The 20,468-nt window shown below is 46.6% G+C and overlaps 1 protein-coding gene across 1 annotated transcript; it reads right to left on the reverse strand.

Moving 5' to 3' along the window:
* Window positions 1–15,659: 15,659 nt before the first annotated feature.
* LOC109779795 (uncharacterized) lies at window positions 15,660–16,787 on the reverse strand. Its single transcript, XM_073495592.1, has 4 exons — window positions 16,592–16,787; window positions 16,340–16,516; window positions 15,994–16,262; window positions 15,660–15,822 (listed from the first exon to the last, which is right to left on the reverse strand). Exons 1-4 carry the CDS (start codon window positions 16,724–16,726, stop codon window positions 15,660–15,662), a joined length of 744 nt encoding a protein of 247 aa, XP_073351693.1. The 5' UTR covers window positions 16,727–16,787.
* Window positions 16,788–20,468: the final 3,681 nt, after the last annotated feature.

Genomic DNA, 20,468 nt, shown 5'->3' on the forward strand with positions numbered 1-20,468 from the left:
TCCCGTGTTCTACTTCTCCTTGATGATGGCGGCGGACGCGGAGGCGTTGGCCACCGACTCATCGCTCTCCGCGCACCCGGCTTATGTCGCTGCTTGCATGGCGCGGCCGTCGCCATGGGAGTCTCGGCCACAGAAACGGGAGACGCGGTATGAGGCAGCGGCGTGGACGGCAGCAACGACGCCCGTGCGCCGCTCCTCCTCGAGCTGGCCTGGAGCGGCGAGTTGCTGAACCGCGCGTCGGCTTGGGGCGGCAACTGGCTCCGTCGGGCGAGGGGAGGGAGGTGGATCAGCGAGCTGCATAGCTTGTATCCGGCGGGCTACCCAGCCGGCTTGGATGCGGAATAACTACTCTTCGTAAGCCATTGTAAGAGTGGACAAAATGGTGGAGGAGATAGGGGAGCGGCGGAGGTGTGCGATTCTTGGCCGGCGTTTGGCCTCGTTTAAATAGGAGATTAAATAGACGGCGGATGGGAGGAGCTCGGCCGGCGTTGCGTTTAACGCCAGCCCGGTCATGAACGGACATGTGTCATGAGTGGGTTTCTCGGCTTCCACACGGGCGGGTTTCATGGAGGCGTTTGAATACGGCACGGAGGCGTGTTCAGCCGAGCGTGCCGCGAGTGGTGCCCTCGACTCTGACCTAGGACACCGCACCGTTCTTCCACTGACGTGTGGGCTCTTTGGGTGCATGGCCTGCATGTCAGTGACCCAACGCAGGCAGCGCACAGCAGAGGAACCTTTGGTGGGCCAGGGCGGTCAGAAGCGGGCATTTCATAAACCGATGATTGTTCATTGAGTGTGACGTCATCTTTTTCATGTAGATAAGCCTACTATGTTGATAGCCCGTTCGATACGTTGTGATTCATAAAGACCGCTGCAAACATCAATGTTCTGCTTATCACAGATAAGATTGATTAATACCCGTAACAATCCATGTCCTTAACAAAGGGCGCATGCACGTATAGGTTGAGCGTGTGTCTTGCGTCATGTGTTGTGTGCATGCAGGCGTGCGAGTGTTGCGTGCGTGCAAGGGTACGTTTCAGTGTTGCATGCATGGGTGCGTACGTGTGTGTGTTCGTGAGTACATGTGTACGTGTCAGTGTTGCACGCTAGCATGCGTGCGTCTGTACGTGTCAGTGTTGCAAGCCTACATGCGTGCGTGTCTTGCGTGCGTGCATGTGTACGTGCGGGGTGAGGCTACACATCAGTCGACTGACTTTTTCATCTCTGGTCATTAGATTTTCCAGCCGTTGGATAATCAAGGGCCTCCAGTTTATCATCAAACTCCACCCCCCCTGAGCCGCCAGCCACCACCGGCCGAACCGCCAGCCCCCGCCGCCCGCGGCCGGCCCGCCCTCCCCGAAACCACTCCCCACCGCCGGTCCGCCGCCGCACCGGCCATCCCTCTAGCCCCCCCCCCCCCCCCGCCGAGCTTTTTCTCCGGGGATCCCCACCCCACCGCCCAATGAACGCCCCCCCCCAACCGCCGGTGACTGCCAACCAGAGGTCTCACGACTTTGAATACCCACCGACCACTAATTTATTACCATTTCTGTCCTTCATATACGCGCTGACGGGTGGGCCCTATGGTAATGTGCGCTGCTGAATGTGGACCGTTTGACTGGTCAATTGATCGTGTTATCAACAAATTACGGAGCTGTATGGTGAGCCAGTGACCGTATGATCACCCTAAAATGTACTCCTATTTTATTAACACAGTACAGACTCAAACTACCATTTCTTTCTTTCATATACGGGCGACAGGTGGGCCCCATGGTTACGCGCCCCGATGGTGCAACACTGGTTGCGCCGCGTGGAACGTTTGACTGGTCAATTGATTGTGTCATCAACAAAATACGGAGTTGTACGGGTGAGCCAGTGACCGTATAATCATGATATGTATTTGTTTAACACGGTACAGACGCAAGGGCTCATATATACGCGCAAGCACTCACCGCTATAAGCGCACACACGCGAACCCTACCCCTATGAGCACCTTCGAGAGAGTGGGCCAGCATATATGATCTTGAGATTTTACGAAGTCACCATAGGTGCCTTGTAGTCGAGTGGAACGTACATCGCCGGAAAATACTGAAATTAACACAAGATAAATGCGAGCACCGGGACTTTAACCTTGCTGGGCTCGAGAAACCACTGTCCTCTAACCATCCAACCACATGTTGGTTAGCACGACAAAATGTATGTGGTGACCGTGATGAGCTTATTCTGAAGTCCAGTGACCATATCGTGCTTTCGCTTCAAATACAATGACCGTAAGTGTCGTCAACAAAATACGGAGCACGCATCAAATGCAAAGTCCGTCAGTGTCATCAACAAAATATGGAGACGTATCGTGAGCTAGATACCGTTGTACTATTGTATATGCTTATTTTCTTAGTGGCCGATTGCGTGTGTGGTGTGGTGGGCACATCATTTCTAGTTGTGGTGGGTCAACATGAAGACACATGGGTCGGTTCCATCCTGCGCCACATATAGGTTAGACCGAGGCGTGTTATACAAAGACCCTTGTGGAGGACTCGGCGTACAACACGAAGCTACCAGAGTCGCGGAGGACTCTATCCCCACTGGTGATAAGCCGACTATATATGATTTGTAACCCTAGGCCCTTAGTATGTTATACAAGCTTGGGGGCTAGTTCGTCGATAGTATACACACACGCACAATGCCTGGTATTCACGTGTACTTTGTACACACCCCTATCACTAATATACAGTACCAGGAGTAGGCTCTTTCTTCAACTGCAAGGGTCCGATCCGAACTAGGATAAAACTTTGCCTCATATTACCATCCAGCCTAACAGCCAGGGGTATCCTACCGAATGATATGATGAAATCATATCCGCCAACTACTAAGAGAGAGGTGTGTCTGGGGGGCAATGTGTGCGAGAGAGGCCAAAAGATAATGTGCGTGCGGGAGACACGTAGGCACATATATGTGCGTATAGAGGGCTAGTAGAGATCGTGCATGTGTATATATGCATGTGAGAGAAATAGTGTTTTCCAACTGAGATTAGTGAAAAGAGTGGTACATAGTAGTCAGAAAGAGAGAGAGAAACAGAGAGAGCATGTGCGTGAGACACCCCGACACCCTGAGAGAGATTGTGAGCATGTGTGAAAGAGAAATGCCGATGCATATAAAGTGTGTGCACTTATGCGTTAGATAGAGAGATATATAACACGTTTGTGAGAACGGGGCGAGGCATAGTGCATCTACGTGTAAAAGGCGATTCTACGCATTAAATTAAAATATAAATGGCATTATTATTTTTGGATGAGATCATGAATTTTGCAAATTGCGTATGGACGAAAATCGGTCTATCAGACACCCATACTCTATTGAATTCTAGCATGTGCATGTGTTTATTTCATATTATCGATCCATAGAGTGAGAGTGGTTTGAAATACAGGCAATGGATGCTTTTGCAATTCATATATAAACATTAATTAGTGCACTCCATGTTGTTAGTGTGAAGCACTTTATACATTTGTCACTTGCATGGATACATTCCAAATTGCTAGCTAGGAAATAGAATACATGTCGAATTCAACATAAAGGGGGTTTCGAAGATTCGAATTCATAGGAAGTGCATTCATCTATTTGAACCCGAGATAATGGCATTTGTAAGTCAGATGTGAAAGAGGTCATCAATCTTTGTTGTGAGTTTGAACATGCTATATATATTCATACGCATATCTAACTTTTTTTTGCAACCAAGGAGATTATATCTGGAACCATGCATGAACTGAGGTAAGTTGCATATTTTTTAATATATACTCATGTACAATGTATATTCAAATGTACCCCCTCCATTCCAAAATAATCGTAGCTTTAGGATTTTCAAGAGTAAAGATTTTTGAAGTTTGACAAATCCTGAAAGTTCAATTCAAGAGAACCGAAAACGTTAATGCTTCTGCTCCCAAATATTGAACGAAGCGCCAAATAGGCCTCTGGTCACCCGAAACCGCGCGAGACTAATGTTTTGGTGGTAGGAAATTACTCTCCTGACTCTGGCCCGTGTAGCTATCGGCCCGATGTCCAAAGGTCTAAACCGGGGTAGGTTTGTAACTTCACCAAGACGCCAGTCTCAACCGCCTCCGAGAAGCATTCATACGCCGTGGGCGCCTACCCATGCGCTCGACCGAAATCTATCCCGCCCACATTTGGGACACCTGACATGACTGTCCTACCCCCAACCCGCAATATGTCTGAAATTTTAGATGGGGGCAAAGTTTGTAACTTTCCCCAAATTTCAAACAAGCGCATCTCAAACCGAAACATTGTTCCCCCTTAGTTCCCCGCCTCCCTCCGTTCCCCATTCATACTCCGTGGGCGCGAAAACGCCCTCTCCACCAGCCGCGAAACCCCAGCCTCCTTCGTCCTCCACCCCATAGCGGCCAATCCACCGCCACCCTCCTCCATCACGCCGGAGCCGGTACCCCGACGTCGTCGTCCAACGCAACCGCAACCGCAACGCCCTCAAGGACTTAGCAGCTGAAGCCGAGGCAGAGCTGCCTCCACAACACCGACGCCGACGTGCGCCGTACCAGAACCACTCCGACCACGCCGTCCTGCGCCTCACTGCTACGGCTCCACTATCGCAACCGTCCACCGCACCGGAGCTGTTCCCACTATACCGTCGTTCGCCGCCTCGGATCTACTTCCCCGCCGCCAACAGACGGCCACCGCACCACACTCAACAACTTGGCCATGGGTTCGTCCAAGGCTGCACCATCCTCCACAACTTCTGGTTTCCGGCGAACAACAAGAAGATCGTCGGAAAAACAGAAGGAGGACACAGCACCGCCAGCAGAAAGAGGTACTCCTCTTCCCTTATTCGTCCAAATCTTATGTCTCCGCTCACACCGTATTCATCCCACGAAAGAAACTAGTTGAGCGCTTCTTACTGCATCTTCTTCATGATACTAAATGCACAAGGTTTCCTCCCTTTTACTATTTCACCTTTGCTAGAGGTCAGTAGCCCGCCTGGATTTCAATTCAGGGTCAGTCGAACCGCAATTAAAAGAAGCAGCACCCGCTTAGGCGCGCGGAGCACCTAGTCCGCCTGTTCCCCGGGGAAGCGGCGCATCGGTGTCTATCATAGGGGTGTGGGGCGCAGGAGCTGCTTGCGCCCGATCTGGAGGTCGGCGGGGCTTGAATGGATGGCCGGGGGGGCGGTGCCAAGCACGGCGGTGCGGTGAGGTCGAGGGGAGGGCGCAGGCAGGGGAGGAATACTGGGCCGGTGGTCGCTGGCGTTTCAAGGAAGATCGTCAACACTGACTGGCTGGAGGTAGATGAAGGCGATTTGCCCGTTCTTTGTACATCGGACGATGCAGAAAAAATGGACTGACCTATTTGCTTTCAGTCGACTGTTATTTTCATAGAATCCTGTAGTAATTTAGTGTGCCATGCATGTTGTAGAGCTATCATATGTCTCCCGTCATTTATTTCTCACCGACCTGCTATCTGCTACCTTTACACTATACTAATTGTGCACACACTTCACCCATACTCACACTATTGTTTTTATGCATGGGTATTTCAGACTCTGACGCAGTGTTGATGAATGCAGAAAAGAAAAGACAGAAGTCGCTCCAGTGTAATTCGAAGATAAGCACTAAGCGTTTCAGCGCTCTAATGGGTGCAGTGTCAGCAGTTGGAGACAGTAAACGTAGCTCTGCAGTTGATGATCTCAATTGCCACACACAACCATCCCAGGTGCTGGCTTTAACTTCGCGCTATCAAATGTGGTTGCGTGTTGCATATGGTGTCTAGCTTGTATTGCTTCCAATTTGGTTAAATTGCATCTGCTTACTTTACACATTATACCTTTGATAATGACATGCCTTCCTGTTTTTGATACATACTACATATGTCTATTAACCATGTTCGTACATCAAGCTAATGCTCTTTTGTATCCCTCGTCAATCACTTATGATGAGACAGTCACCCGAGTGGGTTACAGTGAGACGCCCTACTCGTTTAAAGAGTGCAGTGTCATCCTCCCCACATGATTCTCAAGAAACAACAAGGCTAAATGAAGATAGTCAACGTAGCTCTCTAGTTGATCACCGCAATTCCCCCACACCACCATCGCAGGTGCTTGCTCTTACTTGGCAGTGTGATATGTGGTTGCATGTTGCATATGGTGTCTACCTTGTAATGCTTCTAATTAGGGTAAATTGCATCTGCTTAGTTAACACATTATACCTGTGAATATGACATGCCTTCCTGTTTTTGGTACATACTACGTCTTTCTATTAACCATGTTCTTACATCAAACTACTTTTCTTCTGTATCCCTCATCAATGCTCCTAATTTGTTAAATTGCATCTCCTTAGCTTACACATTATACATGTGAATATGACACGCCTTCCTATTTTTGGTACATACTACATCTGCCTATCACACCATGTTCTTACATCAAACTACTGTTCTTGTGTATCCTGCGTCTATCGCTTATGATGAGACAGTCACGCGCGTGGGTTAATATGAGACGCAATACTCTTATAAAGAATGCAATTTCATCCTCTCCACATGATTCTCAAGAAACAGCAAGCCTAAATGAAGATATTGAACGTAGCTCTGTACCTGAAGACCGCACTTCCCCTACACCACCATCACAGGTGCTTGCTCTAACTTCGTAGTGTGATATGTGGTTGCATGTTGCATACGGTGTCTAGCTTGTAATGCTTCTAATTAGGGTAAATTGCATCTGCTTAGTTTACACACTATACCTGTGAATATGACATGCCTTCCTATTTTTGGTACACACTACATCTATGTGTTAACCTTGTTCTTACATGAAACTACCTCTCTTCTGTATCCTGCATCTATCACTTACGATGAGTCACCTTTATTCGTTGCATATTGCATATTATTTCTAGCCTGTTGCCATGTATTGCTTCTAATTTGGTCAAATACATTTGTTAGGGCACCCTTTTAATTTGGCAGAGTGATATTGGTTTCATCTTTCATATGGTTTCTAGCTTGCATCGATTCTAACAAGTTCAAGCACCTTGTGCTTAGTTTACACTTTATACATCATACATGTCAATATGTCACGCCGTCCTGTTTTTCATACATATTCCATCCTCCTATCATGCGGCTGCCTTACATGAAAGTAGTGTTCGTCAGTATCATGCATCAATGAGTTCTGAAGAGCAAATTTTATTCATTTTTCTTGTGGGTTTGACTTGACAAGGCAAAATCAAGAAAGAGGAAGGAAAAGAGTAAGGAAGGCAATGATGGTGGTCCTCTACAGCAACGTAAATAGAGCATCTGTACCGATTCGCCTTGTACTGATAGTGCATTACAAGGTCCAAGTCTCCGCTCCCCTACTCCACCATCCAAGGTGCTTGCTCTAACTTGGCAGTGTGATATCTGGTTGCATGTTGCATATGGTGTCTAGCTCGTATTGCTCCTAATTAGTCTAAACTGCATCTGCTTAGCTTACACATGATACATGTGAATATGACACGCTTTCCTGTTTTTGGTACATACTATATCTGTCTATCACACCATGTTCTTACATGAAACTACTCTTCTTGTGTATCCTGCATCAGTCACTTATGATGGGACACCTTTAAGTTGGCAGTGTGATATTGGTTTGCATCATGAATATGATTTCTAGCATGTATTGCTTCTAGTTTGATGAACGCCACCTATGACGAGACAGTTTTAACTTGGCAGAGTGATATTGATTGCACCTTCCATATGGTGTCTTGCAGTGTTTCTAATTTGTTGAAGTGCCTTCTGCTTAGTTACCACATCATAGGTGTGAATATGTCAAGCCGTCCATTTTTTCATACATATTCCATCCTCGTATCATGACTTTGCCTTTCATCAGAGTAGTGTTCGTCAGTATCATGCATGAATGAGTTCTGAAGAGCGAATGATATTCCTTTTTCTTGTCGGTATGACCTCACAATGCAAAATCAATAAAGCTGAAGGAAATTGGCAAGGCATTGGATGATGGTGGTCCTTCCGAGCAACTGAAACGGAGGCTCTCTACAGATTCTACTCCGTCATCCTCCCAACAAGATTCGCAAGACAACGCAAGGCTAGACAGTCAACGTAGTTGTGTAGATGATGAGCACATCTCCCCTACTCCACCATCACAGGTGCTTGCTCTAACTTGGCACTATTATATGTGGTTGCATGTTGCGTATGATGTCTAGCTTGTATTGCTTTTAACTTTGTTGAATTGCATCTGCTTACTTTACACATAATGCCTGTGAATATGACATGTGTTCCTGTTTCTACATCAGACTACTCTTCTTGCATATCCCGCATCAGTCACTTATGATAAGGCACCTTTAAGTCGCCACTGTGATATTGGTTGTGTCTTGCATATGATTTCTAGCATGTACTGCTTCTAATTTGTTGAAACGCCATACAGTTTGAACTTGGCAGAGTGATATTGGTTGCATCTTTCATATGGTGTCTAGCTTGCAGTGCTTCTAATTTGTTGAAATGCCTTCTGCTTAGTTACCACATCATAGGTGTGAATATGTCACACCATCCTATTTTTCATGCATATTCCATCCTCGCATCATGTGTTTGCCTTTCATCCGAGTAGTGTTTGTCAGTATCATGCATGAATGAGTTCTGAAGAGCGAATTTTATTCCTTTTTCTTATCGGTTTGACTTCACAATGCAAAATCATTACAGCTGAAGGAAATTAGTCCGGCAGTGGATGATGGCGGTCCTTCGGAGCAACTCAAACAGGGGGTCTCTACAGATTCTACTCCGCCATCCTCCCAACAAGATTCGCAAGACAACACAAGGCTGGACAGTCAACGTAGCTGTGTAGATGATGAGCACATCTCCCCTACTCCACCATCACAGGTGCTTGCTCTAACTTGACACTATTATATGTGGTTGCATGTTGTGTATGATGTCTAGCTTGTATTGCTTCTAACTTGAATTGCATCTGCTTACTTTACACATAATGCATGTGAATATGACACGAGTTCTTGTTTCTAGAACATACCTGTACATGATGAGCACATCTCCCCTACTCCACCATCACAGGTGCTTGCTCTTACTTGGAACTGTTATACGTGGTTGCGTTTTCCGTATGATGTCTAGTTTGTATTGCTTCTGATTATGTTGAATTGCATCTGCGTAGCTTACAACTTATAGCTGCAACGATCACTTACCCATAAGACACATTTAACTTGGGACTGTGATGTAGGTTGCATCTTGCATTGTCTTCTAGCTTGTACTGCTTCTAATTTCTTGAAATGGCACTTACGACGAGACACTTTTTACCTGATAGAGTGATATTGGTTGCATGTTCATATGGTGCCTAGCTTTCATTTCTTCTAATTTTGTTGAAATGCCTTCCGCTTACTGTTTTTTCATACATATTCCATCCTCCTATCGTACGTGTGAATATGAAACGCTGTCTTTTTTTGTATATATTCCATCCTCCTATCCTGCGCTTGCCTTACATCAAAGTAGTGTTCGTCTGTATCATGCATCAACCAGTTATGCAGAGCTAATTTTATTCATCTTCTTGTGGTTTTGACTTCATAAGGCAATATCAGAAAATAGGAAGGAAAAGAGTAAGTTAGGGGATGTTGGTGGTCCTCCGGACCGACGCAAACAGAGACTCTCTAGATTTGCCACTGCTACTGCTAATGAAGTTGAAGTCCCAAGTCTACATGATGAGTTCATCTCCCATACTCCACCATCGCAGGTGCTTGCTCTAAGTTGACAGTGTGATCATTGGTTTCATGTTGCATATGTTGTGTAGCCTGTATTTCTTCTTTTTTGATTAAGTTGCACGTGTTGAGTTCATACGTTATACATGTGCATATGACATGGCTTTCTGTGTCTAGAATACACTGCATCTATCTATCATACCATGTTCTTACATCAAAGTACTGTTGTTGTGTATCCCGCATCAGTCACTCATGATTGGACGCTTTTAACAGGGCAGTTTGATAGTGGTTGCATCTTGCATTGATTTCTACGTTGTACTGCTTCTAATTTTTCGAATTGCCACTTATGACAAGACACTTTTAACTTGGCAGAGTAATATTGGTTGCATCTTTCATATGGTGTCTAGCTTGCATTACTTCTATTTTCTTGAAAATCCTTCTGCTTAGTTTGCACATCGTAGCTGTGAATATGTCAAGCCGTCCTGTTTTTCTTACATATTCCATCCTCATACGGTTGTCTTACATCAAAGTATTGCTTGTCTGTATCATGCATCAATGAGTTCTGAAGAGTGATTTTATTCTTTTGTGTTGTGGGTACAGCTTGACATGGCAAAGTCAAAAAAGAGCAAGGAAAATAATATAGTAGGGAGTGTTGTTACTCGTCGGGTGAAACGGAAAAGGTTCTGCCGTCGAGATTCTGCTGGTACTTATAGTGCAGTAGAAGGTCCAAGCCCACCGGCTAAATCTACAAACACAGTATCACCTGCTCCACCAGCTGCAGCATCCGCTTCAACTGTACCAGCATCTCAACCAGTTACTCGTTCGTTTGCTCCGGAACTGGCCAGTTCCCAAGCTGCCTTCACACCTAACACTACTTCCGAAGCACTGCTGACACAACAGGACTTGGCAAGATCAGATGAACCTCATGAGCATCAACACCAAGACGGTACCTGACCGAGTCAAGTTGCAGTTGCATGCTCCTTTATATGTACTCTCACAGTTTGATGTACACTAACACTTTCCATATTCGTTGTTGAACTAGCACCACGGCGCAAGCGGAAACAGACATCAGCGATAATACTTGACAGATTAACAAAATCTAAAGGAGGAAGAATGGAGGTCCATTTTGAGGCAGGTTTAAAAAGGCCACGTGATGCTACAGAGTCAGCCAAGTTAGTATCAGAGGCAACCATTGCCGTTAGGTGTCATGCACGTATCCTCCCAACGTGGATCCAGTACAGGAATGAGAAAGACAATACCCAGTTTAACACCTTCCTTGACCATTTATTCGTAAGTAATGTTATTCATCGCAATTAGTAATATTGTCTTGCTCTGTCCCATACTTTCTAGCTTCCTCCTAATAAGACTCACATTCTTTTTTCAACAGATGAGGTTCAAGTTGGATCCGAAAGATGATGCAACTAAACAAGCATGCACTCATGTTTTTCAGTCTGCTCTGCGATAGTATCGGTACCACCTTAGAAAATCTCACTTTGAAGGCAAGGCTAACAATGAAATCGCCCAAACATCTCCAGTGGAATATATTACAGATGAAGACTGGACAGCCCTTGTTAAACACTGGTCTGACCCAAAGTATCAGGTAGGCTATATGTATTTGATCAGACCACATATTGAACTTGTATTTATGTATGTGCCTTACAAGTGTATCTTCTTCTAGGCCAACTGTTTGAAGAACAAAACCAACCGTTCTAAAGTGAAATTCCAACAGACAACAGGATCTCGTAGCTATATTGCACACTGCGAGGCTCTTGTAAATAGCTGCTACTTCCTTCTTTTTTTTGTGCCATATTATCGTATCTATATTGACTTGTTCCAAATACAGAGGAAAGCCCGTGCGGACCAAAAAGAACCTGAACCGAATGCAGTGCAAATCTTCAAGGATTGCCACACCAGCAAGATGAAGGGCATGAGCACACCAGTTCAAGCCGCTGTTGTAAGTCCTTACTCCTCCTGCCTTGAACTGATTGGTACTGTGATGTGTTCATTTAACTACTTGGTTTGCAGCCAATGTCAGTTACTCTGTTCACTTTTATTCACAGTTGTCTTAACGTATCATTTCACCTTACATGGTTTAAAAGAGATGAAGGATATTCTTTTGGTCTTGATCTGTAATCTAGTTGTTATGTTCACGTGCGCACACAATGATAAAATAGCCTGTTTGTTTTATATCTGTTTGCCCATGATATGAATGATGTCATACTATGTTCATCCTACTTTAAACCATGTCTCTTTATCCTTAGATGTCAACGAATGTGAGGAAATAGACAATACAGTAGGCATGCTACATGGACATATGTTCCGAAAGTGATTTTATTATGTAGTTGGCACTACAATACATGCTAATGTATTATAGTAGTTCACCAAAATAAGTTATGTATAAACGTTTAACCTACTTTGTTTGTTTTTGTCTCATTAGTAACTTATCTGGTACACTAATCTACAAGTTCAAACTTTCAGGAAGCTATGGAACAAATGATTGAACTGCCACAACCACCTGAAGGTGACGAGGCTACTACATGCACAATGTCACCTCTTGTTGCAGTGCGTCAGTATCTCTCCACTAACAGTGCAAAAAGCACCTTCCTGCGTAATTCTGGGTTGGTTGTCAAGGTAACCTCGTCCAAATCGCCTACTGAACAAAATCTTCCTGCTAGACAAAGTGATATATCTGTGCTCCAGACACAAGTCCAATCCCTAATGGACGTTGTTTCAGAAACAAGAATAGTGGTTGAGAAATGTCGTCAGGATATGAATGGTTTTGAAACCAGACTATCAGACATTCGCTTTGTTGTTCAAGAGCAATGGCGGAAAAAAGGTGGAGATCATGCTGCTCCATCAGATTCTACAGCCTGAAACATTAGCACTCAGGTCAAATGATCTGTGCTTCTATACATCTGATGGTGCTTTTATCTGGAAGGACTGTAAACTTTATGCCAACAGGCCTTTTGTTGTATGGTTGGAAACTATTTTGTTGTGATACAACATTTATGATGCTGCCTCAGGCTGCAGTAATTACGACGCTATTCTTGTATAGTGTAGGTTTATCTTAGTAATGTATTCGGCCGAAAACTTCGTAGGAGCCCAACATGCCAACATTCGTCGGGCCCATTCCAATTGGGCTAAAAACGATTACGGGCCGAAATTGGCATGTAGCCCACTAAAAATATCTGGGCCTAAATCAGCATAAGCTTTCATATTTTTCTGGTAGGCATGTGCCCATAGTGGGCCTTTAACAGGCCTAAACACAATTTGGGCCCTCAGTAAAAATAGGCCGTTTATAGGTGTAAATATCTCGAGCCCATAAAAACATGGGCCTTTAATAGACCGAAAGTGAGATTGGGCCCTGATTGTGCCAAATAACCCACTGAACTTAGCAGGCCGAAATGGTGGCCCATTTACGATGCGGATCTTTGACAGGCCGAAATTCGGACGGGCCGTAAATGCGCCGACCTAATACACGGGCCTTTAACAGGCCGGAACTTCGGTCGGGCTAGATTATCGTCATTTTTATATGGGCCGTTAATGGGCCCGATATGACATTGGGCCACATATGGCCCATGGTTTACGTCCGGCGTTAACAGGCCGAGAATGACAACAGGCCGAAAGTGGCCCAAAGCTATAGTGGGCCTCTAACAGGCCGAATGTTAGACATGGCCGAATATGACCCAAATCCCTCACGGTCGTTTATGGGCCGAAAGTTTTGATGGCCTGTAAATGGGCCCAAATGAAGCCGGACCTTTAACAGGCCGGAAATACACCGGGCCATAATTCGGCCCAATTACTTAGCGGAGTGTTAACGGGCCAGAAGTGACCATGGGCCGCGTTGATGACAAGTTTAGGACAGGCCGTTGACGGGCCAATTTGACAGAGAATGTTGGGCCTTTAGCTGGGCCGGCCCATTATGGTCTGCAGAATCTTATGGGCCTTTAGCTGGGCCGGCCCATTGTGGTCCGCAAAATCTTGTGGGCCTTTAGCTGGGCCGGCCCATTATGGTCTGCAAAATCGTGTGGGCCTTTAGCTGGGCCGGCCCATTATGGTCCGCTAAATTTTGTGGGCCTTTAGCTGGGCCGGCCCATTATGGTCCGCTAAATCTTATGGGCCTTCGGTTGGGTCGGCCCATTTAAACTTTGTGGGCCACTTTTGGGCCGGTCCACGTGTCGGTCCGTCAGCCAATGAGAATTTTACACGTGGAAAATCGGCATTGGTCCTGGCTGTTAACGGGTTATCGGATCCAAAATCCGACCCGATAGCTTAACGGCGTTCCGTTACGGTGGATGCCACGTGCCGGTCACCCTTGACGAAAGCACTTCTGTGACGCGTGATTTATCGTCATGGAAGTGGACACTTCCGTGATGATAATTTTGGCAATGTCATGGAACACTTCTACGACAGCACAGGTATGACTATCTTGATTCTGTCATAAATTTGTCATGGATGTACATGCATGACAGAAAACGCGACCTACTGTGACAAACACGTATCATCACGGAAGTGTATTTTTTTGTAGTGCTCCCACCCATCCCCACCCCACACACCCCCACCCCCACACAAACCCGAAGCTCAGTGCCTCCCCTCTGCCCTCTTGTCTCCCCCTCTCAAATCCTTCTCAAATCCGGAGTATTTGACCGTGGATTTCGAAGCCAACCCCTCCCTTAAGGTATTCTCCTCCGATCCCCTCGTTTTCATCCATAGGAATTGTCACATTTGCTCAAATCTTGCTACTTTGGGGAAACCCTAGTTTTGGCTTGGATTTGCAAATTTGTGTTGAATCATGTTATGTTTCTTTGCTAATTTGGTATGGTTAGGCTTTCATAGTATACTAGGGTTAGGGTTATGTGTGTTTGATGTTGGTGTTAGGGTTATGCTATGGTTAGGGTTGTGGTTATTGTTAAGTGGGGGTTAGTGTTAACCAAGAATTCTCGGTTTTGTAGGCATGGCTTCATCCGGTTCCATGACGAGGCCACCGTGTGCTAACCAAGAAGACATGCCGAACAAGTGGGAGGACGCATCTTTGGACAAGGTGAAGGAGAAAGATGTCAACATCCCGCCATGTTGGTGTGGAGATGTTTGCAAGGTGAAGGTGTCCACCGACCGAAAGAAATCATGGACGGAAGGGCGGAGATATTTTGTATGCTCGAACTATGCTTATGATCATGCACTTCCAACTAACGCCTATGACCAACCACCGGTAAGCTCGAGAAGTAAAATGTTACTATCAAATGTGTGTCAACACTAACAAAAATTTTGTATGCAGTCACCGCCTCCTCTATGCAAGTACTTCACGTGGATAGATCTTGAAGTGCCAGAAGATGTCAAAAAGGACCAATACCAAGATTGTCTTAGGCAGCAATGGCGGTTCGAAGAATCGTTTCGAAGAGGCTTGGAGGAAGAGCGTCGTCAGAAGGAGAGGATGGAGCAGAAGAAACGAGAGGAGGAGAGGGCACGCCAAGCGAAACTTGCTCGTGAGGAGGAGAGGGCAAGAAAGCTTGCAAAGGCTCGCGAGGCGCAAGAGGAGGACTCGGCACGTGACAAGAAGGGGAAATGGCCTCGCTCTACTCAGTAGGGACTTCGCTTCGGTGCACTCGTCGTCAACTATCTTCTAATGAATGTGTCGTGAACTTGTGAGGGCATGTGAGATGTTGGTGAACTATCTTCTAGGGCAAGCTGCCATTTGTCATTTGTAATGAATGTGTCGTGAACCATGTCATAGTAATGTTTGAATTGTCTTAAGTTATGAACTCATCGGCATAAAATTTGTGTTTGTTCAAATTGATGTGATGCTGTCATTGTAAGTATTATGATGTTCCGGTGAAACGAACGTGCTATAAACTCTGTTTTTCCAGTAAACAGCCGTGCAGCGCCCAGAACACAGGCGCTGCACTATACTGTGCAGCGCCCAAGGGCGCCTGGCTCTTGGGCGCTGCACTCTGACTTGGTAATTTTCGTGGATGGTCAGTGCTGCAAGCCTTCTGTGGCTCTTTGGATAGCCATGGCCAGTTGAGCAGCGCCTATGAGACGGGCGCTGCACTGTATGGTGCGGCGCCTAAGCATTGGGCGCTGCACAGTATAGTGCAGCGCCTGGCTGTTGGGCGCTGCAGTGCTGTTAACTGCCAAACTGCAAAAACAGATGCCATTTTGGCCTCATGCAGGACAATTCAACATTACTACTAGTTCGCAAACACAAATATCACACTAGTAAGAGTTCACCAACATATAACATAACCTCACAAGTTCATCAACCTAATGAAACGGCTACAAGAGCACTAACAAACACAAGCACTAATGCCTTCCGCGCGTGTTCCTGGTGCCACGCCTGCAGGCAATCTTCTTCTTCCTGGGTGGACGAGCCTCCTCTTCCTGCACTTCCTCCTCTGCCTCCGCCTCCGACCCATCATCCAAGCTAGCCATCCGCGAGGTCCCTACGACCACCTTTGGGTTGCCTCTGTTGTCAAAGTCGTTGGGCGTGTACCGGCGTCTGGGCTGCCTAGGCTTGAACACATATGGGGACCGAAGTTGAGCGTCCGCCAAAGTCATGTCATCATCAAGCTCATGGCCCTATCACACAATCAAACAATATGGTGAAGACCGGCGTCGTAATCAAGTGAGAATCACATCTAAAGGATTAGTCATACCTCTTGGGTGACCGCACCCTCATCATCCAGATAAGCATATGAGGAACTCACATCGTCCCCCTGATGGTGAGATGAGGGGTCTGATGGTGTACCAGACCTAGAGGCAGATGGTTCATCAAATTCGGGGCCACGGCAACCGAGAAGATTCGATAACTGCCTTAACTTCTTGGCCTGACGCTGTAACATGAACAAGTGTGGAAGATATCAAACTCCGCAACATAGACTGGCTCTCATAGTGAATGCGATATGTACCTTGAGGAATGCTCGTAGTGAACCATCATCATTGCCTTTTCCAACTGGTGTGTTCTCCAGAATAGACTGGCTCTCATCAGCTGCTTTCTTGATCTCGGTGCGCTGCGAATGAGAAAGAATGAACACGTTAGCCATTCAAACATGTGTAATACGGCCAACGGGAAAGTGAAGAAGGAACACTTTACCACATAGTTAATCACCGGAACAGCAGGGACTCCTTGCCCTACCCTGACATCTCTGTTGTACTTCCCCTTTGATAGATCCTCAAAGTTTACGGGTTCTTCAAGAATATCCTCATTATATGCCGGCGGGCATATCTCAACTCGAGTATTTTCAAGAAGCCATCGTATGTAGTTATCAAAAGCAAGTGGGTTATGCTCACGAAGTTGGGCGCGTGCACTACTACGAGCTTGCTCCACGCAAAGCTGGAAGCGGGTAACATATGATGCATGATGCTTGTCCCAATGCTTTATCTTCCGCTGCCTTCACCTGTCCAACCTGCATGGTACAATACCAAACATTAGCAAAATCAAGAAGGACTGACGATGCTTAGTCAATACGCTCTCTTACCTATGAAGTGCTTTGTCCGTATCCACCCATTCCGGCGGGTGAGGCTGGAACAGACCAAACTGACGAAACACGCGATGTGGCAAATGAAACTCAACAGCCCAGTTGCATATCAGTGGGCACCGCATAAGCCAGAGATCCCTATCCCGCAAGCACATCGGGTTGATGGAAAACTCTGGGGTGTACCCAAGTCTGTCATCGGCGCCATATGGCTGCCATTCCACCTATGAAATAGGGCAACAATGTAAAATTGGTGACTTTTTTTCAGGCAAGCATGAGAAATGACTGAAGTAATGACCTCGTTACCTGCTCAGGCGTAATCGTGTCCAACTCGGCAATGTACTTTTGGTACATGAGATTGACATCGTTCGTCATCTCGGAAACCACATCCCACTTGTAAGCCCAAGTGGGGCGCCGTAAGTCGTCATCTTCATCTTCATACCAAGGATTAAACCTTACGCTCTTCGGGCGTCCAACAGGCAGACGCTCCCAGCTCCATACAGAAAGTAGAAGCATATTACCACCAATGCCTGCCCTATCTGTGATCCTGCAACACGCATCGCCCAGCTGCATATGAAAGAAAACAATGTTAAGTTGACAGCAAGGTTGCATTGGTAATGAACAAATGAGTTGATAACAAAACAAACCAACTACATGTCGGTACAAGTACGCAAGAGTCGCTGAACCCCAGCTCCATTTGCTATCGAAGACAGTCAACGCCTTCAGCCACATTCATGGAGCATTCTTGCCCATGGAGTCAGGAAACAAAGTCCTCGAGACAACGTACCACATATAGACACGAGCATGTGTCTGTATCACATCATCAATGGCATCCACAGGGCAATGCGCAAAGTTTGCTTGAATCCACGTGAAAGCAGCTCCGGCTGCTTTCCTTTCCTTCTTCTTTGGCTCTTCTTCCTCCTCTACATCAGCCTCAGCCTCGGTAGGAGCCATACCGATAAGAGCAATCATCTGCTCGCGCCACCCATCAGAATCGGTGCTCATACAAAGAGGCATCCCGTCGATAGCAAGACCGGTGATCAACGAGACATCCTCGAGCGTCACGATCATCTCCCCAGTCCGAAGATGGAAACTGTGCGTCTCCGGCCTCCACCGATCAGCAAGAGCGGACACCAGTGGAGCGTTCAGATTCGGCGTGGACCGGCTGACCAACTGAATCCACGGTAGTAGTCCTGCCTGCTTGATGTACGGTGTGTACCGCTCATCGTAAGGCATGGCAGGACCAGACCCCGTGATACCGAATCTTCAGAGGTTCAAGCTTCTGCAAAAAACAAGTAATGACAAATCTTAGGGCATGTCAATTTCAACTTAAGGCAAATTTGAAAAATATTTAGATTACTCGTTATTACCATCTCCTTCTCGCGCATCATGTAGGCCCGGTGTTTCGTGTCAATGGCATTGTCAAGAAGCCAAACCATCCTTACAAAGTTCAAACAATAAACATATATGAGTTCATCTCAAATATCGGTATACACTCAACATTTCATATGTGTTCATCTAAACATCTCATATGTATTCATCTACAAGAATCTCAACATCTCCTTCTCACACAATGAATAAATGATTGTAAATTCTCATATATATCTCGTATGTCATATGTGCTCAAGTAAATCAACATCTCATATTTCAAATAAACTCAACATCTCATATATATCTCATATATATCTAAACTAAATTCTCATATATATTTCTCAAAACTAGGCATCTCATATATATCTAAAAAAATAAACAATCTAGGTTTCACTAACAAGAATCATATAGTACCGGATATGACTACACATCCTCCATCACAACACCCAATCTTGGACAAATAAAGATCCAAACCAAGCAAATCAAAGGTTCCACCTAATCTTGGGCAAATCCCTAAAATTGCAACAAATTTACGGAGGAAATGAAAGGGAACGGAGGAGTTTACCTAGTAGGAGGGATTGGAGATCGAATCCAGGCCTCAAATCTTCAGATCTGAGAGGGGTGGGGGGATCCGAAGGGGGCGCCGCCGCCGCTCTCTGTACAGAGAGCAACTTCCTGGAGAGGGGGAAGAACTGCCTGGGAGGGGCTGGCCCGATGCGGCTTAAGTCAACGTGCAGCGCCCCAGCGATAGGCGCTGCACTTTACACAGTGTGGCGCCCAAGGCTTAGGCGCTGTAGTGCTGTCTGTGGGGCCGCAACTGGACCAGGGCTGCCACGCTGGCAGGAAGTGCGACGCCTAAGGGAAGGGCGCTGCACAGTAGGGTGCGGCGCCTCGCTGTCGGGCGCCACACGAAAGGGTCAGCAGAGTGAAATTTTTTCGAGAGCAGGTCAGTTTGTGATTTGATTTCGCCCTTAGGTCAAATATGTGATTTCTGCCCCCGATTTGCAGCTCTCGCACGTCCGTCTGCGAGGCTGCTGCCGCCACCCGCTGGACAAGTTGGACAGGCATGGCGGCACCCTCTCCAGCGAACTATTTTAGAATTCATGTCAAATTTTGAATTCAAGATTTTTGTTTTTCCCAAAGTCAACGGTTTACTGATCAACCATTTCGAGTCAGCAGCGAAACGACGTGACCGAGCCAGTCCAGCCTCGCCGCGATGGCCTTCCAACGCTCGCCAAAGCTGGTCGCCGTGCGCGGGCCCCGCGCTCACTCGAGCAGATCCTCTACCATCCCGGTCGGCGCGTCCCCGGCTGCAACAGCTGTGCAAGCTCATTTCTCGGTCGCACCAGCTACAACACATGAGAAATTGAATCTTTTACCCCATTTTTCTTCTAATTTTGATCATTTGCCCCCTAAAATGACGGGTGAGACCAAAGCCACTTGCCATTGAGATAAGTTTGTGGCAAATTATCAAACCCTATGTAAAATGGGGCAAAAGATCCAACCCCTACAACACCCAGCCTTTTGATCTGAAAATTAATTCAGATAGGTTGTCCTTCAGGTTGAGTTGTAAAAACGACAGGGGGATGCAAAATGTGCGACGACAACCGGCTGGCGTCACGTGTCTCGCTTTGATGCGCTCTGAACTAAATTGTGATATTGTGTGTAAGTTCTAGGACTAAGAGCATCTCCAGCAGACGCTGTAAAAGCGCCCGACCCGTATAATTCCAGCGACTATACAGGGTTGACCCGTTTTTGGGCCAAACCAGACCCGTATAGTCGCCCCGGCCATAAAACATTTACACCCCGCCGCCGCAATCTCCCCTTCCCCCTCCGATTTCTCGCCCGCCGGCAACCCAATCCGCCACCGCCGACAGATCCGCCAGCATGTGGTGCGGGATGTGGAGCTTCGACGGCGGCGAGGGCCCCGAGCGACAGC

This window comes from Aegilops tauschii, chromosome 3 (genome assembly GCF_002575655.3).
Source record: "Aegilops tauschii subsp. strangulata cultivar AL8/78 chromosome 3, Aet v6.0, whole genome shotgun sequence".
NCBI lineage: Eukaryota > Viridiplantae > Streptophyta > Magnoliopsida > Poales > Poaceae > Aegilops > Aegilops tauschii.

Bases quoted from the DNA above. Each gene is read 5' to 3' on its own strand.
- LOC109779795 (XM_073495592.1), bottom strand. From the start codon at position 16,726: ATGGCTAACGTGTTCATTCTTTCTCATTCGCAGCGCACCGAGATCAAG. The intron at 16,517-16,591 runs GTACATATCGCA...TTCATGTTACAG, and splicing joins CACTACGAGCATTCCTCAAG to CGTCAGGCCAAGAAGTTAAG. The intron at 16,263-16,339 runs GTATGACTAATC...ATTGTGTGATAG, and splicing joins AGGGTGCGGTCACCCAAGAG to GGCCATGAGCTTGATGATGA.